General features: G+C 44.1%; 1 protein-coding gene across 1 annotated transcript in view; it reads right to left on the bottom strand.

Annotated features, from left to right (window-relative positions):
* Positions 1-25,367, bottom strand: part of Adamtsl1 (ADAMTS like 1) — a 359,842-nt gene that overhangs the window by 9,181 nt on the left and 325,294 nt on the right. The window contains exons 25-27 of the mRNA XM_059255823.1: positions 6,607-6,819; positions 4,962-5,142; positions 2,010-2,217 (exon numbers count right to left, since the gene is read on the bottom strand). Coding sequence (XP_059111806.1) covers positions 2,010-2,217; positions 4,962-5,142; positions 6,607-6,819 — 602 coding nt within the window. The remainder of the gene's footprint in view (positions 1-2,009; positions 2,218-4,961; positions 5,143-6,606; positions 6,820-25,367) is intronic.

The raw sequence follows: 25,367 nt of genomic DNA, 5'->3' as shown, positions 1-25,367 counted from the left end.
AACTCACAGAGATCCACCTGCCTCTGCCTCCCGAGTGAATAATTTTCTTTATAAATTATCTATATGAGGAATTTTGTTATGGCAACACAAATTAACTAAGTGTCATATCTGAGGAATTATTGCCAAACCCAATGTCATGAATGATTCCTCTTTGTTTTCTTCTAAGAATTTTATTTTTAAATAAAATTTATATGGTTTAAGGGACCAGCTTCATTTTTTTGGCATTATCCAACATCATATGTTGAAAAGCTATTCTTTCCCTGCTAAAATGGTCTTGGTACTCTGTCAGCATCACTTGTCATACATGTGAGGGTTTATTGTTGGGCTTTAGAGAAAGCTCTCAAGCAAACATGTATGACATTGCATGTTGGACAGGAATGTGTAGATAGCTAATTCCAACAAGTTCACATTTCCCAATTGCCTAAAACATTCTAGAATTATGCCTGGCCAGTCAGAAAGATCACTCTGCCAATTAGTGCCAGTCCCAGACAAACCAACAATAGGTGCTGATGCTGTTCCTGTTGTCAGGCACCACCTGGACTTAAGTCTGTCGGTATCTCTGGGACACATGGTAGATCCCCAATGTTTTCTGAACATAGATTTTGGGTTTAAACAGTATATATGCAATGACATTATTTCCTGTAAGCACTTACACACACCTGATTCTTGTGTGTGTGAACAACAATGTAAAATTGTAGAGGGAGGCTGCAGGCCATTTGGTGAATTAGGTGTACAAGTAGCGAGACTGATCTTAATATCCAACAGGCCTTAGGACAGAGGTTCTGACAGGTGCACAGTCTCACCTGGTCCAGACATGAGAATACAACCATGACAACACTCCTCTTGACTTCCTTTTACCTCTAAAATCTTCTGTTTGTGGTGGTCTCCTTTTAAAATCACAACAAAACATAATTCTTCTCCTCAGTGGATGAAATTAATACGGTACCTTCATTATATCCAAAGGAGGCTCCATCCTGAGGCTTGTGACCAAATGAGAACTGCTGTTGCTCTGTTGAGCTCATGATGGCTAACATTATGTTTTAAGTTTAGATTACTGTGCTTAAGAGATCTATAAGACAAAAATGCCTCTAATCTATAAGCCTCTCATGCCCAAGGACAAATAGCTTCCCAGAATGCTAGGGGTTATTCTTAAAATTGCCTGGTCTTGTACAATTTTAATGAAGCTGTTGTTCATGTAATATAACAAACCACATGTTTTTGCTTCTTTAAACAACCTTGCTTGCCCATGATTGTCTGTAGATGGGATGTGTGCTGGTTACATGTAGGCAGGAAGTACACTGATAGCACAGAGGAAGTAAGTGTGTAGCCTTGTGAGTTTTGCCTTTATAAGCTCCTGACTAATGTAATTCAGTGCTATACCTTGGAAATTTCAAATATGTAGACTTGGCACCAGTATCTGAGTAAAGCCTCGTGGTCAGAATGGTGAATCTCTGAAGGACCCCAGACACCTAATAATCTCCCTGGGACTTTTCATGTTAACATCCAGGCAGAGAACTGAAATTTCAAGGTGGTCCAGCTAGGCTTCACCTTTTCTTGGCACGGAACAATGGTTTTCAGTTTTGAAAACCTGCTTGGCTCCCACTACAGTGAAGTTGACTCACACCTTTGGGAGCTACAGCCTGGTCATCGTAGTTTTAAAAAAATTTCCCCAGTGAATTTATTGTTCTGTGGAACTGGCCCACAGCAACAGTGCATTCTCCAGGAGGTTCGCCTCTGAAGTTCCCAGAACCATCCCTAGCACAGTTACAGGAAGTCGTCTTGGGGTCACAGAATGAAAGACAGTGGATCAGAAGAGTGTGCTAATTCCTCAGAATACCCTACACTTGTTAGGTTAGGGGATGCAGGATTGACGCTGGGTGGGGATAGTGAGAAGTGGGAACGAGAGAAGGATGGCATTCCTCTTCCTACTGTGGCAAGGTTTGTATCTGCAGATTTGACCTCAAAACCCAAACCCAAAACAACCAAACAGAACCCCTCTGACTCCTCACCTGGCCCCAGCTGGAGAAAGCCCATTCCACACACAGCTGTTGGTTACAGGCTTGGGTGTCCACAGGCCGTTTGGCCAGTTGGGTGCACATGTCGTTGGACACTGGAGTAGAGATCCCAGAAGCTTTCAACTTCTGACAGGTCACCCGCCGGGTCTGGACACCTCCACCACAGCTCCGGGTACAGGCAGACCAGGAAGTCACCATCCACCTGAGGAGGAGGAGGAGGACATGAGGGCAATTGCAGAGGGTAAGGCCTGGGGGAAATGAACCTTGCTTGTCCCTCTCAACACACACAGATGTTGACCTGAGGGCCATTTCCCCAAGATTTACTCAGAAAAATGTAAAAACACCCATACAGCGTCACTGGAGCCTGTGAATGCTAACTTGCTTGTAGATAAGGGCTCTTTGTTGCTTCTTTGTGAGACAGGGTCTCATTATATAACACAGCTTGGCTTTGGACTTGTGATGCTCCTGGCTTGCATGTTGGAGTTACAGGCATGCACATAGTTAGGATTTGGAGATGAGATTATTTGAGTAGACCCTACATGCCCTTATCAGAGGTAAATGCATATGGGGAGAGGTGGCAGTATGACCAGGGGGCAGGAGCTGCAGTTTTGTGCAGCCACAAACCAGGGACTTTTAGAGGTACTGGAATATGGGAGTGACAAGGAGCAAATTCACCCCTAGAGTCTTTACAAAGGGCACATGGCCCTGTGGATGCCTGGTCTTCAAAATGGAGTTTTATGATGCCATTTGGACAGATTTTTCTTGCAGCCCAGGAAATTGATAAAATTGGGACATTGACAAGGAAAGACTCTATTGAGGGTTGGTTGCTTTAAGCTGCCCCACACTAGTGAAACTGTGGCTAGAATACTATTAGTTAGTAACACACTTTAATATGTCAGGGCAGGACATATTCCTAGGAAAGTCAGATCCAAACATGTTACCTCTTGACCTAGGAGATAAATCTTGACCTCGGTGAAACACAGATTTTTCTGGAGTCTTGCTCCATCTTTCAGAAACAGTCAAAGATCATTCTAGATTTCTAGGGTAATTCCTACCATTAGTAAGTCAGTGAGGAAGTCATATATCTTGAAGGCTTATATGTGTAGTATGAATATCCATTCTCAGAATGTGAGGATTCAACTATAATTTAAGTCCCTAGAAGTAAAACTGACCAAGACTGTGAGAAATGGGCTTTTCTCATAAAGCCATTCTATAATCTGGGGACATCATGAAGTCCTTAGTCCACAGTGTGTATGTAATCATGCAGGAGTCCTCTTCGGCATGTGTGTTCATACAGATCATTCTCACAGAGTAGAACAGTTAAGAGGCATGGTACTTTCTAGCCAGTTTTATAGACTCTAGGAGCATCCCACCAGTTGTGATACCTGGAGTCTGGGAATAGAACTGTGATATAGATGAACAGCTAGCTACCTGGATTAGAGCAGACTTTGGAAGATAGTCATAGCAATGCTTATGTTCATACAGCAGAGGATGCTAAAGTGGTCCTCAAGCCCGACTGGCATTCTAGTCAAATGGAAGCCTATGGGGCTTCCTTGGCAAGTGGGGCCACATTTGATTTTCAAAAGAAGTGTATGGAGAGAAGGGGAAGAATAGGTTCCTTCTTCCATCAGGATCCGCAACTGACTTAGTTTGTGACAATCTCTCTACTCCTTGGCCTGGGGAGGATGACTTTATGTGGCTTTCTAGGCCAAGGAAACACCATATTTAGGAAGCAGGCACAAGGTGTTTTAAAGCCACTGGAAGCATTGAAACCTAAGACGAGACAGCCATTACTGTTTCAGTTGCTGAAGTAAATTAGGCTGATTGACTCTGACCATCACCAAATCAAATCACAGAGTTCCTGGCACATAAAAGATCTCTTCTTCATTTCATGCAGCTTGGCAAGGGCAGTCTTCCAGATCCTTCTGTCCCTGGTGAATGTCAGGCGTGCATTTCAATCAACTTTGATTTCTAAATATACATTTCAGTGATGTTTTCAGGAGCTGGGGTGGGGGTTTTGAGAAAGGAGAGCTATGGGCTATGTTACTGTTCAGGAAGGGTATAAAAGGACATTAATCATTCCCGTGGAAACCTTCCCGTCAGCAAGTCAAACTGCTGATATTAATGAGTGTGTTTCATATTTCATGGAGTCTCTCCTAGTCTCAGCTGCTCCTGTGACTCAGCTGGCAAAACACAAAGCAGTTGCCTGAGCAGTATAGCAAAGTCCTACAGATAGGTCATAAAGGGCCATTTCAGGTCCTAGCCAAGTCTCCCGGGTTGCAGAGCACCACGCTGGTGCCAACTCCAACTTCATCCATTATCCGTTAGTTACCGCCTAAAGACTTGGGGATATGAGCTCAGTGGGACTCAGTGCTTCTTGAAGTCAGAGTTACATGAGAGAAGGAGATGGTGGGTGTCATTGTAGCCTAAATACAAATCTCAAGTGCAGTGCAGGACCACATCTAGAGTTAGAGCAGCTATAGGAAAAAGGAGATGCATTCCAACATTTGTGAGATGCAACTGTTTGTAAAAAGGTAAGTTTTCCTTAACTGGAGCACTAACTAGCAGAGGTATTTAGTTAGATAGAAAGGGAAAAGTTGGAGTTAAGCCCAGGAGTCCTTGTCTCCTCAACATTTTCATAGGAAATATGTTTCAAACAGCTCAGAAAGGCAGGTTATTATTACAGAATGGGATTCCCCTCTGGCCCCACCCGGGGACATACTTCTTTACTGAGCAGACTCTCAGGATGTGAAAGCCTAGGTAGCTTTGACTGGCTGAATAGTGAGGGAATAAGTAGGCCTGAAAGCAGAGGCCTACCCTGAGGATATTTCCAGTATGGTGGACAGGTGCCTATGGGCAGGCACAGCTCCTTGAATTCCATCTTTTTCTGCATGGTGCTAGACAACACCCAGGGGCAGCGGTTGTGGGTGGGAAGGGTACACTCACCGAGAAGGGCAGTCTCTGCGGTTGCAGGCAACAGGCTGAACGGCAGGCCGAGGCTTTCCCGCACAGTGCTCAGGGTCAACCTCCGTGTTGTTCAGCAAACACCTGAGGCGGGGCTGATGAACCCCTCTGTTACCACAAGATGCCGAGCAGGTGGCCAGTCTGTCCACAGACCACCAGTAATCTGTCACAGGAGGAGGATCAGAGGGGAAGAGGAAATGGTTATTACCCACACTTCTCCTCCTGGCCAGGGGGGTGGGATAGGTGAGTGAGCGGAGAGGAGATATATAAACAAGCCATCTGCCTAGGGGGTGGGGCAGCGACTCTCCAACAAACTTGGGCAAGGCCAATGGGCTCCAGGAGCCTCACCCAGAAGATGAACACAGAGCCCCTCTCCTCATGAAGTGTGGTGAGGACTGAGTAAAATGGAAGGAAAGGGCCTACCTCCGTAAGTAACTGGCACAGCATGTAATCGACAGCCATAGTGCTTATTATTTTTAAACATACTTGCTCAAGTACCTTTTTTTTTTTCATATTGGTTCATCAGACAGTGGCTTTATTTTTCTACAGAGAGGTATAAATATATCAAAGTACTTCATCACATTTAAAAGCATGGATCTGATTTGGAATTTGTAAATTTTACCAAACACAGTCTAGCCAAAGAGTTCTCCTTTACGTGAGACAATGTAAACAGTCAGTGGAAGAGCCCAGTTCTTTGGTTTTTCTGTTTGGGGACTTGGGATGTATTGTGGGGAAGGCTGTTAATTGTCGCGTGGTATAGTTGGGATACACACTTGCGAACACTTGTGAGTTATGAACACTGCAGATAGGGAGTGAGAAGGGGGGGGACATTATTTTCCTATTTGGAGAGCCAAGTGGCAGGGGAGGTTGTTCCAGCAGATCCGTAGGCTTAGAAAAACCTCTCTCCCTTCACACAATATTGGAAAGAGCAGGCCACCCTCCCCGCAGAGTCCTACTTGGTCTTGGGAGTACATTCCATAGCATTTTGCTTTTCCTCAACTGTCACATACAACGCAGTAGAACCTGCCCATGGAAAGCAGCCTCCCACAGTTTCCATAGAGAGGCCAGCTTGGGCTTTCTTCAGGCTGCTTTCAGCTCATTAGCAACTCTGGCTGGTGCGGTGAGTGTGGACTTGCTGACCTGCCCGTATTCCTGGAAGGCTCACTCCCAGCCATGCAGGCAGGCTGCGCTATCAGTTTTTTTTTGTTGTTTTTTTTCTTTTGCCAGCACCAAAGCCAAAGGAAAGGCACCTAGAAAGCCCTTTGTGTGGGACTATGGCTGACCACCCTGGAATGTGTGGCCTACACTGCTCTCTCTAGGCAGAAGGTAAGTGACTAACCTGGTTTGATTAGAGAAGACATGGATTTTAAGAAACGTGCTGTGTGTAGCCTTCCTTAGTTAAATCAACTTAAAGGAAACATGTGTATCTGACAGTGAGGCCCTCTCCATCCTGATTTTAACAGGCTCAGCTGGGGTAGGTCCCAGGCGCTCTGCTGAAGGTGGTCATGCCAGAAGTAAGGTTTTCCGGTACAGAGACATTAGCCACCAGAGATGACATCAGTATGTTCCACTAGAGAATGGATTCCCAAATAAGTGTGCTGCTGTTCCAAGCCCGGAGATTTCTCACCTTGGATCACCAAAGATGCTTTCTGCATGAGCGTTCCGGCTTCATTCTGAGCCAGGCAGCTGAACTCCCCTTGAGGCCCTCCACTGAGATTTGCAACCCGGAGGATCTGCCCAGCTCCCCAGATGTGGTGGGTGAGCCCCGGGGCAGTGGCAATTGGCCGGCCATTTTGGAACCAGGTGATATTGGGGGTGGGGTGACCTTTGATGGGGCAGCCTAGAAGAAGAGAGAAGATAGTCATTGGTACAGCCAAAGCCCACATTCCTGGTGAGCTCTTGCATGTTTCCATGGCTCTAGGAATTGTGCACATGTCATGGTCTTACTGATAGTATTTTGATTATGCTTGCTTTTCCCAAGGAAAGGGGGTGTTTTCACTCTCTGGACTTCTGGGAGGGCAACTATTCTTCATTCAGTTCAATAAAAAAGCTTGAAGAACACAAAGTGGCTATTTCTCTTCCTGTCTCTACACTAACTTCTAAAACAATGGCACGGTTGCCATTAATTCATTGAAAGTTTTTTTTTTTTTTTTTTTTTCCTGGTAGCTCTTCCACTGATTCATTTATAAAGAAAGTTTTTCTTCAAATGTTGGGAAAAAATACAATATTCTTAAGTAAGACTTAAGAATCAAACTTCTAATTTAAATCTAATCCCTACTGTCATGTTACTTTATATTAATTTTGAAGTAATATATCTTCAGCAGACACTAGGAAATAATTTTATCCATTGGCTTCATTTGTCCATAAATGAAGAACAACCCTATTCTTATCTATGGAATGTGGATTAGGTGGGTGCAGCCCTATTCTATGTAGCTATAACATATTTTGATACATTAGAATTCTAAGATATTAAACTGAACACATATTATGAAATTGGTAAAACAGATTGTCATTGTGAGGAAAAACACATTTCCTCTGAATCTGGGGCACTTGCTGTGTTTGCTGCTGTAGCCTGATGACTTAGCCTCACTAGGAAAGCTGTTTTGAAACTCACAGTGCATTCTAAATCATTAAAATGTAGAGAAACTGAGGTTTTCCTTCAGTTCAGTTCAACAAGTATCTACTTGGCACCTACAGCTCTGGGGATTATGAAGGTAGTTGGGACAACCTCCTCTCTTCCAAGGAGCTCCCAGCTTGTATGGAATTAAAAAGACAAAATAACAGGGCGACAGTTTGGAAGTAGGAAGAGGACCAGTGTGAGAGGAGGGATAGAGAGGATAGAATGTGGGGGCAAATAAGAGCCAAGTGCAATGAAACATACACACACACACACACACACACACACACACACACACAGAGAGAGAGAGAGAGAGAGAGAGAGAGAGAGAGAGAGAGCCATTATTTTGCAAACTGAGAAGACGACTAATTGTGCATAGAAGTGGCACCATCAGAATTTGTGTATTTCACCATCTATAAATCTTTGGGTAGAGGCACAAATGCAGGAATGACATTTAATGCAGCTGGATGGTGAGGCAGGGAAGGTCATGTGCTGTTTTATTTACTCAGTATAAATCCAAAATTATTCATAATTCATGTTTGCATTATTTCTTTCATTGATCTTCAGGAATAACTCAGTGTCTAAATAATCACTTTTCCTATAGTCAGTTTAGTCAACTCTTTTTTCCATAAGATTTTCAACAAGTGAGAAATAATGGCTGGACCAGCCCATCGTTTGCCAGTGTCTTCTAAAGGGTTTTATAATACATTTATTTTTATTTTATGCGTATGAGTTTTGTCTGCTATATGCATGTATACCAAGTGTGTGCTTGGTATCTGCAGAGGTCAGAAGAGGGTGGTGGATCCCTGGAACTGGAGTAATGGATGGATGTGAGCCACCATGCGGGTGCTGGAAACTGAACCCAGGTCCTCTGCAAGAGTAGCCAGTGCTCTTAATGAGCCACCTCCCCAGCCCTTTTCCTAAATGTTTTAAAGGTTCCCCTGCCCTCACTCAGCTCTGCTGGAGTCAGAGATCATTGTCACTCTTGTCACTCTGATTCTGAAGATTTTGACCTGGCTGTCCTCTAGGAAGATGCTGCTGGGCACTCTCCCTCCTGTTGTTCTCAGAGCAAATCAAGTCCTGAATTACAGATGAAGTGCTGTCAGGTCAGAGGCACCCTCAGCCTCCCTGGCAGAAGAACTGTAGCTTCCAGTTCCGTTCAGGGAATGGAAAGGCTTGTCCCACCCCCTCCCTCCATCCTGCTAATGAGGGTGTGTGCAGACAGCCAATCATTCTGTTGGGAAGAAAAGGGCAACACCATTCTGTGGCCAGAGCCATAGAAGTTTGAAGCAAGTTTACCCCCATGCCTAGCAGGCCAGGCTGGGCTATCTTCCTGTATACTAGGACTCGAAACAAAAGTCTCTCTGGGTTAAGTTCTGCTAGGCAAGAGGGCAGGGAAGGGGACTGCTAAGTAGGGTTTAGGGTCTGCTCCACATGGACGCAGTCCCTGGGCCCAGTGGTTGGTTGGCTGGATGAATTGTGGGTGGCTGGGTGGTATCGAAAAAGACCTGGGCATCAGCTTGGACTCTAAGGAGTCCCAGATGGGCACAGAGGTGTGGGTGTTTGAGGTCTTTGTTACAGGTTGTCGAATGCACACCCTAACTAAGGCACTTCTAACGTCCCTTCACCCTCCTAAGACTGTGTGCATTTGCTGCACAAATGATGGGATTTCTTCCATATCAGAATAGTGACCATAGAGAGTGCACTTTAAATGTATGAGATTATTCATTTTTTTTTTTTTTTTGGTTTTTCGAGACAGGGTTTCTCTGTGTAGCTTTGCGCCTTTCCTGGAACTCACTTGGTAGCCCAGGCTGGCCTCGAACTCACAGAGATCCGCCTGGCTCTGCCTCCCGAGTGCTGGGATTAAAGGTGTGCGCCACCACCGCCCGGCGAGATTATTCATCTTGAATTGAAAAATTCTCTAAGGGAAGACTCACTTTGGTCTACTTTTCAAAGAGAGAGACCAAAAACATGAATTCTAACCAAAGTAAATAAAAATTGTTTGCCACCTGCCCTTTCCATTGCTGTTTTGCCTCAGTGCTTTTGACTGCACACACAGGTATCTCCTTAAAACAGCCTTTGGCCAAGTAGTAGTATTCTTAGTGCACATGCAGTGCAGGTTCCTGAGCTTTAACATTGTGTGTGTGTGTGTGTGTGTGCGCGTGTGCGTGTGCGCACCATGATCTCTGAGGATTGCCACCAGAAATAGTCAAAATAAAGGGCTAACATGAATTCCCACTGTGTATGTTCCCAGAGAATAATTATCCATGTTTCATTGCTAATGAGAAAACCTGGCTTGTAACAGGGTTCCCTTCTGTCACGGATATTTCTCATTTGTTAAGGTAAAAGACATATCCATCATTTCTTTTTGAAGCTGAGCACTCTTTCTGTGTGCCATTTACAAGGACATCCAAAACTGTGCAATGTCTTCCACGCCTCCAAAGAGGCCAAGTAATGACTCCCACATCCCAATTTCTGCATCAGTGAGAAATGTAGTAGTGTTTAACGCACGGGGAATGAAGAGGGGTGAACACCTCTCTTTCCTGCATTCTTCTCAGCTTCGTAAATGGCAGCCTTTCCTATTCTTCAAGCCTCAGTGCCTTCCCGAGGAAATGGACAATCAGAGGGATGGACAGTACTCACTCCTCAGACCTCAGCTGTCAAAGAACTTGGGCTGTGGAGTGGCCGAGGGGAAGTAGTGTTTGGGAAAGCTGCCTGGCTAATGAGAGTTCTGGCAGCAGAAAACCTCCTCCACCAGCCCTTCTTAACCAGAGAAAGAAAACACTGCCTTTAGGCTTTCCATTCTTAGGCCTGCTGTGGTTCTCCGTTGAGCCAAAGCCAGGTGTGATCACATGGATGCAGGTTTGCTCTTTCATTTTTTTTTCCCCATCACATTTATCTCCTCTTCCTCCTCCCACATACTGACTGTGCAGTGAACATATTCAGAGTGAAGATGTACCAAATAAGGACAATTATATAAACAATTCTTATTTCTGATTGTTACCTTAAATATAGGCAAAACCACGTCTCCTCCTAATGCCTATAACATCCCCGAACACCGACAAAAAACAGAGAAGAGACCAAGAGTATTCGGGTCTAGGAAGCATGAGTGAAATGCCCAGGAATTCCACATCATTTGCTCCACACGTGGCAGAGTCAGTGGGCCCCAGGAAGCCCAGAAATTCAGTCCAGCTGACACTCCTGCTCCTATTAAATGCTCCTCACTGACTTTCATTAGCTCCATGTTCTGATTTTATGCTGGTTTTTAGAGCTGTAGTAGCCTGTCTCAGGGAAACAGCCCAAGTTTGACAGGTGAGAGAAACACCGGGGTAGAAAAGTGGGTGGCCTGGTGGCCTGGTGGCCTGGTGGCCCTGGCTTCCAGCTTCCTTGAATGCTGTATCCACTGGAGATGCTACGGACCTTAAAGGTAATGTGATAAGGCTGCCTTTGAGCCCCCATTTCCAAAGAGGCTCTGAACTCACAGTGATCAGTATTGAGGAGACTTTTGTTGTTGCTGTTGATTTAAAGGGCTGAAAACCACCAGGAGCTCTGGCAAGCAGCTTGGGTTGTGGGCTTCTCTGTAGAGATCAAGCCAACTCTAGATCCATTAGCTGTCTGTCACTTGAGTGAGCCGCGTATCCTAAGTTGATTTTCATGAGTCCTGAGCCTTAATGAGCAGAAGTAAGGTTTTAGAGCACATATCCCTGCCTACCCCCACTTCTCCAGATAAAAAAAAAAACTTAGAAAAACAAAAACCAAACAAACAAGCAAACACAAAACTAGCTTAGGTTGATACATTAATCACAGTATCTGGGCTCCAGAGGTCCATGAGGAAGAAAGCTTTGGAAATGCGAGTGTCGTCCCAAGGAGGAGGAGAAAACAGCACCCTGGGAATTTTCACTTATTTCCCTGCTATCTACAGGAAAGGCAGGCTGTGGCAGGTTGGGACGTGCTGTGTAAAAATATTAAAGACGTGGCATTATTACTTCATGAGCTGGCTCCAGGCCTGTCAGCATTTTCATTATAATCCCGTGTTTTTCACGGACTTAAAACGTTACTATAAAAATGATGTGTGTTGGGATGAAACTTGGCACTTGGTGTAGTCAGTCTGGAAGTCCTTTCCTTAATTTAATTTTACAAAACTGGAAAACACTCGCTCGGTACTTTAGAATTTATAGGGGCCCCTCCGGTCTGCCAGTGGTCTGAGAGGGTGTGGGGGCCCAGGCTAGGGCCATGGGTGACCAACCGAAGCAGGCATGCTACTTCACTGCCTCTTCTGGTCCCTGCTTTTTTTCAGCTTGGGTCCCCCTGGGCACTGAGTATGGTCTCTAAAATAGCAGAGAGTGAGTGGGAACTGGCATCAGGCAGTGGGCTGGGAGAAATGATTAATTTATATTGGAAAACCCCAGTTCCTGACTCCCCATTTGTCAGCTGGACCCCAGAAGGCCATGGAAGAAGACAAGCAACTTTAATTTTCACTCAGATTTCTGGGACCTCCCAATAAGCTGGTCAAATAACCAGGCTAAGACTATTCCCATGCACATTTGCCCAAAGAAAACTAACTTTAAAACATTCCTGGAAAAATAGAACTGCACAAGCTCGTTTTCCATTCCCCAAATGTCTTTCTACCCCTAAGGGTAAGCTTTGGGTTTCCATTGGCAGGGGGTATACGAATGTCTCCCATGCTCCTGGGCATCTGGTGGAAGAATTTGATATATTTCTCAGCATGAAAAGTAGCTCTGTCCAGATTTATGACTTGATCAAGGCCTTTTCTTTCTCTAAAATGATTTAGGCACTTACTGCTGGTTGATTGCCCTTATGTATACCCTAGGATCTGATTATTCCCTTATAGGTAAGGAAGGTGAGATGCCCATGTCTGAGACACAGGCATCCTCAGTCTTGGCTATGAAAATAGGATTGCATTGTTTAAGGTAGAGCTTGGTGGTGTTGAACATCATCCTGATTCAGGGATGCCTGGACCTCATTTCAGAAGGGGGACCAGAGAGAGAAGAGGCAAAGACAAGGTCAAGAAAATTGGTTCAATTTTTAAAATTCACAGTAAAAATTGAGATTTGACTTATCACAAGTGGATAATACACAGAATTCCCCTGTGTCCCTTTCTGCCAGTAGGCTCTTGGCATAAACCTCACCTCTTAAAAACACATCAGCATTTTAAAAAAGTTTCAACTTTCTGGGTTTATAAATCCCTGGTTGACTTTACCTTCAGGCTGCTGGCAGGTGCTACCCAGCCTGCAGGAGGGAAGGATAGAATGGCCCCAGGGAGGTCTGGTTGCCAGCTGTGTGGGGCCCAGGGAGGAGTCTCAATCCACTGACCTAATGCCTGTCCTCGAGTCCCCAAGATGTGGATCACATGAGGCCACGCTACTCAAGTCAGAGCTCTTCTCTCTGTCTACATCTGTCACTCCCACCAAGTCGCGGTCTGTAAGGAAGGAGGCTGGGGTTCCATGTTTGGTTGGAAATGACTCATTACTTCAGGATGTTGGAAGTATCACTGAAGTGCAGCTGCCCTGCCTCACATGGAAACAGCAGGGTCAGGGTAAAAGCTATTGACCCAAGGCAGCCTGCATCCCTCTCCTGAGCAAAGCAGTTGTGCTCACTCCAGCCAATGGAGAGGCAAGCTAGAAAATATCCAGATTAGGCTGGGGAGTAAGCACAAGCCCGCAGCTGCCCAGAGCCAACATGCCTTCATGAGCTCATGCTAGGTTTGGCTCTGTGTACCGGCAAGAGCCCTTGCAAAAGAAATAAAAACCCATATGCGCGCACACACACAAAAGGAGCCTTCGCTCGGAGCCCCGTATACACCGCATTTCAGTTCATTTCTACTGAACCAAAGCCACAGAACAGCAGCGGAGATGAAGAATGGCTAATATTCATAGCAGGTATCCTGAGAGGCCGACTGGGGTTCACTGGCAGGCCACAGGAAGGAACAACTGCTGACGAGGAATTCCAGAGTGCGGCGGAGGGGTGGGGCCGCTGGGGCGATGTGAAGACCTTCCCTGAATTTATTATTTGCACATAAGTCTCCTGGGTCCTGAGGCTCCAGGAACTTCTCAACAAAGTAAAGAAAATAATAAACAATGTGAGTGAGGCGAATAAAGATTAGAGTTAAGCAGGCAAGCTGGAGGAGGGATGAGAGCCACAGAAAGGTTCGGGAAGAATAAGGACAGAGCAGCAACTCTGTGGAAGGATGCTGCTGGCTGAGAGCTGCTGGTCAGGAACACATCTGGCAGGTGATGTCTGGCCTCTGGCAGGCAAGCTCCAAGAATGTGTGGTTTTTCAGGGACCCATAAATAGACATATCTTTAGAAGAGGAGGTCAGAAACCCACAGCTCGTATTGGGACATCCATGGCAGCCATGGCATAGTCATGTGAAGAGCTGACGGCGGCTGTTCAGATGCACTGACGGTTGTTTGCAATCTTCATTTCTAGTGTTGCTTGGGCTTCTGATCTACTTTGGGTATGGTTCTGGATCTACCATGGATCTATATAATCCACAGATTCCCTTGGAGCATTTAGTGGGCTCCCTGAAGGTATAAGGATAGGTAGCATGGTTCAGATCATCTAGGAAAATTCTGGGTTTTGAAAGAACCACTTGGATTTAGAGGCCCTAAAACCAGTGCTGCCTCCTTAGGCAATCTGGCATTTGGAGACATCTAGGCCTGGAGGAGGTAAAACACATACTGTCTGGATGGGAACAGGTAACTGCCGGGTGGAATTTCTTTCTTTCTAGAGTTCTTGTTCTCTTGAGCATTCACATCAGGAGGCTGAGGTCTGGAGTGGAGAATACATTTGGAAAGGGCTGTGTACCTGGTCTCCGTGTAAATGATGGCGGTGTCAGGTCCAAAAGCTAGCATTCCTCTGGAACTTGGGAAGCTGGTTCCTCTCTATCAAGGGAGCCAGTTCCCTTATCACTGGCAGAAGTGACAAATGGTTATTTGTGGTGCCCATTAGCATACCAGAGTGCATGTGTTCTCCAGGCTCCCTCAAGTATCCCAGGTATCTAACTTTCCTCACCTCCTACTCGATTATAAAGGTCTCCAGCTCAGGAGCTTCCTGCCCCCAAGGTACTCATTTCCTCTTATAACCCCGATATTTCAGCTATCCTCTCTCTCTCTGTCTTCATGTCTTGGTCCCCTCTTCGTCTTCACCGCTCACTTACTTCCCATCCCCCATCTCTTCTCCTGGCCAGGCCCATTCCGCTGGCCTTGTTCAGTCTACTTTCTCTCTGCTCTGGACTCTTACAGGTGCCTCTGGCTGTTCTCTCCTTCATATCTACAATAAAAAATATTCCCCTTAGCCATACCTTGGATTGGTCATGCCATCAGTTTATATAGGAGGGGAGACCAAATGTTCCCACAGAGCTTCCCAAAGGCATCTCTAATATGGTAAAGACATGGAACCCTGAAGGTTTAGGATTAGACAGAACAAAGGCCCTCGGTTTGGACACCTCTATTCAACTTTAATATGTAGAATTAGAATTTTCTTAAAATTTTGTTCTTAAATCTTTCTAAAGACCAAATGTAGGAAATCCTAGATAACATATACAGGAGAACCACCTTTTCCCACAGTGATGAGATTTCCCCCTCCCCTAAATGTATTTTTGGGTTATGATGGTAGGGAAAGGGTGAGTAGCCAAGGTCTGAAGTGACAAGTGTTTACTATTAGATGTTTATATATTGCAATCTGTCAAAAAACTTGATTAAAAACTGAGTAGTGGATTAGTGTCACTGCTGCTAGTCAGGAAGCCGAGGGCAGGAGCTGGTGGGCTTTTATCAGTGAAGGGGTGGAGGGTGAATATTTTAGATTACGGCCATATTATCTCTGTCATTGCTTAGCTCTCACTGTAATTTGAAAGCAACCATAGACAACATCTAAATGAATCCACACTTGAAAGCAACCATAGACAACATCTAAATGAATCCACACGGCCGCACCCAAATATAACTTTTAAAAGAAGTGGCAGTCTAGAAGCTGTCGTCTGGGACATGAGATCATTAGGGTTTCTATATGCTGAGAACAAATGGTCCGGTAAAACCACTAAATGCCTGTGCACTACATGTTTTTACCTCCAAAGAAAACAGTCATTTTCACCAGAGAAAGAATTCGATACCTCTTTTCCTAGTTAAAAGTCTCATTTTGCTGCTTTAAAAAATACCAGTGAAAGTTCTTTATGGATTAAAAGTTCAGAAAAATATGACAATTAAGAAAGCCCCCAATTCCCACTACTCAGAGATACACAGCTCTGGATAGTGTCCCTTCCGACCCATAGATACACATATTTCGCTAGATAGCTTACAGAATTGTAGAGTCTTCCCATTAATACATAAGAGAACCACTCCATCCTTCAAAACTGTTGCCAAAGGGTCTTATGTAAACGTATCAGGATCTTTTAGTTATGATGTCTCTGCAGAGAATTATGTAATTTCCAGTTTGTCATGAATACAAACTATGCTAAGGGAAAGTTCTTAGCAGTTCTGTCCCTGTGTACCGATGGCTCTCACATCATCTCACTGAAGGAACACTGATGGGTTAATGAGTATCACTAAGAATACTGATTATGCATTGCTAACTTGTCACCCAGAAATGTTATGCTAATGTATGTTTTGGGCTACAAATCATGATGGTATGTCACTCCATTCTTGAATATTATAGTCAGTAGGTAGAACAAAGGCCTCTATTTTCAAAAGTTTACACCCCAATCCTGGAAACCTATGAATATGCTACTTTATAGGTAATTGCTCTTTTCAGATGTGATTAAGAAAGCATCTCTACCGGGTTGATTATTCTAGAATATTCTGGCTAGTCCAATGCAATCAAAGGGGTACTTAAAAGAGGGGAAACGGAGTGTTAGAGAAAGATTTGTGGTGCCCTCTGTCATCCTTAAAGATAGAACAATGGTCACAGCCAAACAACAGAGGTAGCTTCTAGAAGCTGGTAAAGGCAAGGGGATAGATGTCCTGTTAGAACTTCTGGAAGCTTGGCCAACCTTGACTTCAACCTAGCAATGTCTATTTTGAAATTCTGACCTCCATAACTCAAAGAGAATAAATTTGTATTGTGTTGGACCATGAAGTCTGTGGTACTTTGTTATGGCATCATCATCAATTAATATAAAATCTTTGTCTTTACAAATCTCCTACCCAACAAATAACATTTCCTTTTTATCTGCCTTACTTTGATTTCAGTAAGATTGAGTCTTCTGTTAACCCTTTGTACACAGTCAGTAGGTAAATATTGGAGGATCACAGATCTCTTAGAGATTCTGAAGGAAGTTCTATGTTCTTGTATGAGAAAGAAAGCACATTTACATATGCACTTGGGGCTTAGAAAGTGTCTCAAATTCCTGGACCCAGGCTAAGAATCCCCATGTACACAGAGACAGTAGAAAGGGTACCAACAGCAACATTCTTTCACTTAGAAGTATACGATGTGGAGCACTTCCCATGTGGCACCAGGTAAGATGTGACATTGTGAATGCTTCCTTGGCTTACACAGTAGTCAGAGTCCTGGCCAACCAGATGCTTCCTGCCCCAGGGTTCCAAAGGCTGGGCATCATCTAACACCCAGGCTCCTTACTCTCTGCATTTTCACTTTTCAGTTTCTAGTCTGGAGGTAATCTATTTTCTGTCTTGCACCAGAAACTTCTCAACCTTTCCCCCTTCCTTCTTGAATAATTCAGTTAGAAGCCCAGTGTGTGAGGCTAACTGAGGCAGAGTTCAGAGAGGAGGGAAAGTCGAGATAGCTGAGAATGGGCACTAAGTCTGAGCAGTGAAGTCCCAAGCACACAAATGGTGTTGCTCTGGTTTGAGTGTGTACCCCCAACCAAACTCACATGTTGGAAAATGTGGGGTTTGGAGCTGAAACTTAGTGGGTGTCTGGATCACAAGGACAGAGTCCTCCTAAATGGGTTGATGTTTTCTCACAGGAACAACTTAGCCAGGAGGAGGAGTTTGGCATCTTTTCTATACATTCGCTTGTCCTTCTGTTCTCCACCAGGAGTTGAAGCAGAAAGACATCCTCACTAAGAGCTAAGAAGATGCCCATATTGTGCTCTTGGAGTTTCAGTTTCCAGAACTATAAGCCCCTAGCCACCCCAATCTTCCTAGAGTTACTGAGTTTCATATATATATATATATATATATATATATATATATATATATATATATATTACAGCAACAGAAACTAAGATGCTCATGGTGGTGGTTAGGTGGATGGTGAGGGATCACAAGTGGGGTGAGAATGGTGTATGGGTAAGGCCAAGAGACAGCCATAAGATGAGATTGCCTATGCAGAGAGGCTTGGCCAAGTCAGTAAATATATTAAGAACAGTAGAGGCCATATGCCTACAAATATAGAAAGAGGAAATAGAGATCGAATTCTATAGTGCTGGGTCAGAATTGGAGGCACGAGGGAGAACTCGTGGGTTAATGCACAGATGAATACAGAAATTATAGTACTGTTAACTGCATGTACAACTGAGTGTATACATGCTTATGTCCTAAGAACAGTGGCATCACAGTAGTGACTTCTAGAACTATTCTCTATGCCAGGAGTGGGGAAAGCTTGAGGTGACCCTGGACTATCTTCTTGGGCCTGGAAGTACTGGAGTTCTCAGAGGATGGCATGGCAGTGTCAGGAGATACAGGGGCCATTTCAAAGTCTCATTGGCTGTGTCTTGGAATTTCTTTTACATCAAAAATAAAAAGGACCACACAAGATGATAGTTCTCTGAATGGCAGGAATCCATGAATCATGCAAATATACACAACATTTAAATCCATCCTAGAACAGAATATTTACTAATACTTTAAAGTATCTCCCTATGAATATTACCAATGACCAGAGAAGTTGAATAACTTTACAAAGGAAAACGCAATAGACATTTTAGCAAGTGATTGGAATTCACATTAGCTGTGAGGGTACAGCTGTTGTTATGATCACGTGACTGGGTGCAAGGTGATGAACCCAGTGCACTTGCTTCTTCCTGCTAAATATTCACAGCCTGAATCTAATTATGAGGTGACATCAGACACCCCTGCATTGAAGGACACACTATGACAGTAAGTCTGTGCCCTTCAGAAGTATCTTCAGAGGTCAAGGAATTCCAACGAACTGTTCAGCTAAGAGACACGGTAACTAAACGCATGTGTGATCCAGGTTGGATTCTTTCACTTTAAGGATGCAACTGGGACAATTAGTTAACCTTGAGGGATTATATAGTAGGTAATGGGGTCAGGAACATACTCTCAAATGGATCAAGTGGAAAAATTAGTATTATCTTGTCCACATTTGTGACTGTTTCACAACAAAAGCTCATTAAAGAAAAATGTCTTATATAAGATCGATGTATGAGAACATATGAATGCTGTCTGTCCAGATCTTAGATCTTGAGTGTGATTGCTGGCTGCTGCAGAACACAGGCACTGGGCAACAGAGCTGTTGATGTCTCAGAAAACGGGCTTATGGGCCTAATGCTTGCAGTGCTCACACACGTACCCGATTTCCCAACACGGTTCCTTTCTCTCTCTCCCCAGGGTTTGCTCTGCAGACAAGTGTCTCCGCTATCTATCAGGCCTTATGGATAGTTCAGTGCATGGGATAGAATGTCTTTATTTATTCAGATGCTGACGACTTCTTTCCCAACTTTAACAGATCTTCCTCACAGTTGAACAAAACTAGTTTATCATCTGATTGCTTTGTTGATCGCAAAATTAAGAGTTCTTTGGAGCAAAGTCCAATGGACAAATGGTAATTGTCTGAATAAGCAATGCTTTACTCTCTAGGCCCAGAGCAGAGAGAGTTTAAGATGAGCCTAGAATACCTTCTTGTGCCAGGAAGTAATGAAGTTCTCAAGGAATGGATGTGACAGGGACACAGGGGTTATTTTAAAGTCACATTGGCAGCATTTGCAATTTTCTTTTTTCAACATCAAAATAAAGAGAAGAGCAAAGACAGCTCTCTGGATGGCAGGAATCTATGAATTATGCAAATATAAACAACTTTTATGTCCACCCAAGAATGGAACACTTACCCCTTGGTATGTATGGGAGGACAGTTTCTGGACCCCTTTGGGTATAGAAAACAGAAAAAACAGTAAATGTCCAAGCCTCTGCATAAAATGGCATAGTATCTACATGTAACATGCACACATCCTCTTGTGTGCTTTGGATCATACCTAGTCATGCAAATGCTATGTAAATAGTTGCTATACTATTTATTTTTTAGGGATAATAATATATATCATTTAGGGAGTAACAAGGACAGCCTGCATGTTGAGTACAGACGGGTTTTTCTATTTTTGTTATGTATCTGGTTGAATCCTTGAATATGGAACTCATGGATACTGAGACAAAAATATATCATTTCATAATCAAATCGAGTTTTGTATGGATTAGAGATCTGCAATGATTGTTTAGTAAAGACTTTGCTTACTCAGTTTTCCTCCACTTTTTTTTGTAATAGTTTTTGTCTCTCTGCAGTTGTACCATCATCAAGATGATTTCAGTGTCCTTGGAATAAACACTTCACTCTGACTCTAATCTCTGTTATATAGCCCTGAATTAACTGTGGTGAGCCAGTCTCTGAGCCATGGCCCTGGGTGAGGATCTGAGAGGCCAGGAAAGGTTTGTTAGGGTTGAGAACAAGATTATAGGGCAGGAACTAAGAGGATGTGCAGTCTCTGTTGTGCATTTAGAAGTGCCATGGTCACTTTCTGTGCCTAAATTCCTTTTCTGGGCTCAGGAAGCCGGCAGGAGAACAGACGCAGACTTGCGCTGATTTATCTGTCTTGATACCACTTCAAAGAGTCCCACACTGCACACCACGGTTCCTGCCAGGGTCCAGAAGGGCCTCGAATGAATTTCTGGTCTTATCTCCTTGGAAACAAAATGTACAGGGAGCTCATTATTTCTGAACTGCCTGACCAAGAGAGAAATAAGGAATTTTATAATTACAATGGATTTTCACATAAAAACATTCTTGGTAGAATGACTTTGGGGTTGACTCATCTTTCACATACCTTTCAGAGATAAGGTGTTAAAAGGGAAGGTGAAAGAATTTGAACTGTTAGACAGATGTATTACAAGGTTCTGTTTCACAGTTCGGCTACTGTAATCATCATTTAGTCCCCTTTGGCCTGATCCACCTCCTAGGGTTTGCTCTGGTAGGCTCTTAGAAGTGAGGGATAGCCACAGTCAGTCAGGAGAATTCCCTTTTTGAGTGTGTGTGTGTGTGTGTGTGTGTGTGTGTGTGTGTGTGTGTATGTGTGTGTGTGTGTGTGTGTGTGTGTGTGTGTTTGAGATAGGCTTTCTCTGTTTAACTGCCTTTGTTGTCCTGGAACTCACTTTGTAGACCAGGCTGGCCTCGAACTCACAGAGATCTGCCTGCCTCTGCCTCCCGGGTGCTGGGATTAATAGCTGACACCACTGTATTCCTTGCTGGGATTTTAATGACGTCAAATGTTATTCTGGCTTATTCCCTTTGCCCCCTTTGTACACACACAGGGAGAGGCATTCTAAGCTGGCCTGTTTCTGAAGCTCAGCAGAGTTGGACACCTAATTCGTGCATTCTGGTGAGGGCAGAGATAACATAGACTTCTCGGTACACAGAGTTGCGCAAAAGACATTTGTGGGATTGAACCATATTTCCAGCTTTTAGTCATTTGATTTTGCATATTCCATACACATGCTTTGCACTGAAATTTGATGGGTAGTGGAGGGGATGGAAATTCTTCCTGATACTTTTCTCTCAGCTACCTGGTTACTTAGAAGGCTGCCAGTCTCTTAGGTGTCTGCAAAGTACCTTTTTGAAATAAAAATAGTTAAGTTAAACTACAACTTCAGCCCCTTGAAATAATATATTTTAAACTCTAGAGGCCTTAAGATTTGAGGAGGCTCTCAGGATTGTGCAATGACAGGTCCAGTGATGGGCAGAGAAGGAAGTTAGGGAGTGTATGTGTGGTGATATGATTTCCTTTACCCAGAAGATGTAAAGGAGTACAGATAAGGTGGAAACTGGGTAGTATTTCTCTATAGTATAGTAGACAGAACCTGACTATGTAAGAGATGAAACTCACCCAATTTCTACAATATTAGCCAACTTCTTATCTCCAAACTCTAAACACAGCACATGAAAAGGCAGAGCACTGGAAACCCTGTCACCCCTTCTCCCCAGTGGGGAGAACTGCACTGGTGATCAAGTTCTGCTGAGTTATACTTCCGTGAACATCAATTATTCGCACACACTAAAAGGAATCAAGGCTCTGGACTCCAGAGGCCCAGTGTGGAACTTAGAACTGGAATGTGTTCTTTGCTTTATTTGCATCTTCACAGCTCTCCAGGCCGTGCTTTCCTGGCCTGTCTAATGCTATAGGTCCTTCTTGAAGCCAGGTAGCTCCCATTTCTTCACAAAGTCTTCTCAGATGACCTTCCCCAAGGCAGACTGCATCATATTTCCCCAAGGGCCCTTACAGAGAAAACTCTCTCTCTATTCCAATGTGAGGCAAGGAATGAGAAGAAACTGTTTTTATCTAGAAGAGCATCATAAGTGTCTAGAATCACTCAGAGTTTGGCCCTTTTCTTGGGATCCTAGGAGCCCTGTTTTGTGGTCATTCTTGCTTCTTAAAGAAAAAGGCAGCCAATAAGTTTTAGAGAGTGTAAGTTTAGAGCTTGCAAAAATGTATTTAGTATGCTTATCTCATTCGGTTCTCCAACCAAGTCTGAGATGGAGGTTGCTGCCCCATTTTACTAGTAGGAAGGGAAGACTCAGAAAGGTTTTGTGATTCGACCAGAGAACTATTCACATTTGTTTTATCCTTTTGGCTGAGTAGTGGCTCAGAACTCTTGAATATTTTATCTGAGATAAGCTGGAACTTTTAAAGAGAACTTGACTAAAAAGTACGTAAAATGAACAAGCAAACAGTTATAGAAATAAGAACAGTGTAAGATGTGTAAATTAATGAAAAAGCAGGCTGACTGAGGCCCGACTGTATCTATCATCCTCTTTATCCTCGCCGCTAGGACCTGGCCACCACATTTCTTGACTTCAATAGTCTTAACTTTCCCCACTCTGCTACTTCAAGAAGGGAAGTGCTGGGGTAAGAACAATACAGTGGTGACCTACAGGAACTGGGTAGGTACCGTGTACAAAGGCACTACTGTAATCTTTAAAATACTATATTTACTCCTTTCAACAACTCTGGAAGGTTATGAAGCCATCCATCTACAGTTTTCAAAGGCAGGAGAGCTGGCATGATTTGCCTAAGGTTCTTCAGGTAGTGTAGCCAAGCATGCTGGTTCTACAGCCTGCTCTGATCACTGTGCTAGGCTCTGGAATGCACAGGAATGGCCCTATTAGGCAGCATCGGCGTTAAAGGATAGAAGGCAGGAGGCCTTCCTGAGAGGACTGAGCCTTGATCTCCTATTATTAATTTTTGGAGCAGCTGATCAACCCTCTTGTCTCCTTCTCCTATTACACTGCTCTCTCTCTCTCTCTCTCTCTCTCTCTCTCTCTCATCATCATCATCATCATCACTCTCGGGCAGATCTTTGTAAGAAGTTCTTTCATGCCAGGGCGCACACCCAGGTCAGTACCTCTGTGATCCCACCTAGAAGGTGCCATACATGAACCATCTAATAAGGCACCCATCTTCTGAGCTACTTCTTAACACTTGAGATGGCAGCCAGCAGCTGTCCCTAAAATGGAAGATTTTGTAGCAAGAGAAGGGCTCTTAGCAAAAATGAACTCATATTAGCTTTCACTTCTGTACTGAGCACTAACCTGGGCACATTGCGCATAGCTTCTCATTTAACCCTCACTAGAGTCAATTCTGTGGGCGGGGTTGGTTATGTATCAATGAAGAACCAGATGCTGTGGATTTGGAAATGGGTCTTCCAATGAAGGTGCCTTTTCCCTTACAAAGCTGGCTGAGAATTGAGGCAGGAGAATCTGTCTCTCCTTTTACAGATCCTAACAAGCCCTGGACACAATCCTGCCCTTTCTCGTCTATAGTCTGCCTCCGGACTCTACAGCTGCCGTAAAACTGCCACTCTAGCACCACACAGACACAGAGGGGCACAGAACATGAGGGGGTGTTTGCAAGAGCCATTTCATGGTGAGGAAGGATTTATTAGGGCAAGTGTAGAGTTCCTCATTTTCCCAGGACTTTCAGTACCTGTCTATTTCAGGGACACCAGACTCATTCACATCATTCCTGCCGGGTATGCTAGGGAGGGCACTGGCCTGGGAATTCTGTCTTGGTGCCAGGAAAGGGCAGGAACAAGTGTGAGTGAATTTTCTCAAGGTCCCCATTTCCTGATTATCTAGACTCTTAAAATAAGTCCATGCCTGGATGCTTGCTATGGCCTGGAACAGTGGCAAGCAGGGATATTTACTGCCTTGCTCTAACTATTTTAAGTGTCACTGATGCTCTGGTGTCTTTATATTTATGGATGTGTACTCCAGTCTGAAGAACTGCTGTACTTCTTCCCATGGCTTCCCCATAAATACCCTCTGAAAAAGGAAAAGATATTTTGTTTTACACGATATGGCTGTTGAGCTTCATGTGGTCCCTATGCGTCTCTATTCTCCACTTCAGATTTTACCTTTAAAAAAAAAAAGATAAAAGTAAATAAACACTGGCTGTGAACAGCCCCAAACTACTGGCCTTTCTTCTTCATAGCAAAGCATATTCTCCTTGTGGACAACATGTTAGAAAACAAAATATGTCATCCCTGTGACATGAAATCTCAGCCTCTCAACATAAATGAGGAAACGGACGCCCACTGCTCTTTGAAGAAGGTCAGGGTAAACGTCTTCTAGCATTAGCTTTCCTCATCAAGGATGCTGGTCCTGCCCTCCAGCCTGCCTTGCCCTTCCTCTGCATCACTTTCCCTGACACCTACCGGGTGGGTCCCCATTGTGAATTAATGTCTACTTGACCTTTGCCCTTCAGGACTTGTTCTCACAGCTATCTTTGGAGAGGAAGCGGCGATGATCTTAGTCTTCCAAAGGGTCCTGTTGAAAACTGGTTTCCCAACAGATGTGGCCTAGGACACTCACTGATGTCACAGTGTACATTTCCTTAGAAAGGGCGTTAGGAAGTGCCTGATGTAGCCTACATCGGGAATCAGGAAGTGCGCTTTTATGCATGAGGGTGGAAGTGTGTGGGGCGGATGAAAAAGCTGCAATCAGAATAGAACTGGGAGATGGAAGTGACTCAAGAGGACTCCCAAGTCAAGGCTCTGCTTTCAACTGCTGGCGACTGGCTACGCAGCGCCTTTTCTCTCTAGGATATGGGAGCAAGCTGAGAGTCATGATGCAGACATGGAATATCTCTAGTAATACTAAGTGTCCTATCAGTGACTTAGAGCAGAGTTGGCAAACTATGGCTTTGCTCCTTGCCTTGGAAAAGACAGCTTTACTATTATGGGATATAACTATACCCACTACTTTGCTTGCTGCATAGGGCAGTAAAATTACTCTATAATTGCACAATAGAGTAGGGGCAACAGGGGCAGGTACAATGCACAGTGCCTAAAACAGCTCCTATTTATTCCCTTACAGAAAATGTTTGCCCAGCCTTGGTGTAGAGCAGGTCCTTAGGGGATGAGTGGAGAGTGTTCACTCCAGGCTGGGGCACTCAAAGCAGACTTCATAGAGGCCATGAGCTGAGTCTCAAAGACCTGTAGGATTTAGCTTGAGGTCAAGAGAGGGTCTTTCAGGCAAAGAAATTACAGAAAGCTTAAGACAAT

This window comes from Peromyscus eremicus, chromosome 2, assembly GCF_949786415.1.
Source record: "Peromyscus eremicus chromosome 2, PerEre_H2_v1, whole genome shotgun sequence".
Taxonomy (NCBI): domain Eukaryota; kingdom Metazoa; phylum Chordata; class Mammalia; order Rodentia; family Cricetidae; genus Peromyscus; species Peromyscus eremicus.
The sequence above is the reverse complement of the archived record's forward strand: the minus strand, read 5'-3'. Positions and strand labels throughout refer to the sequence as shown.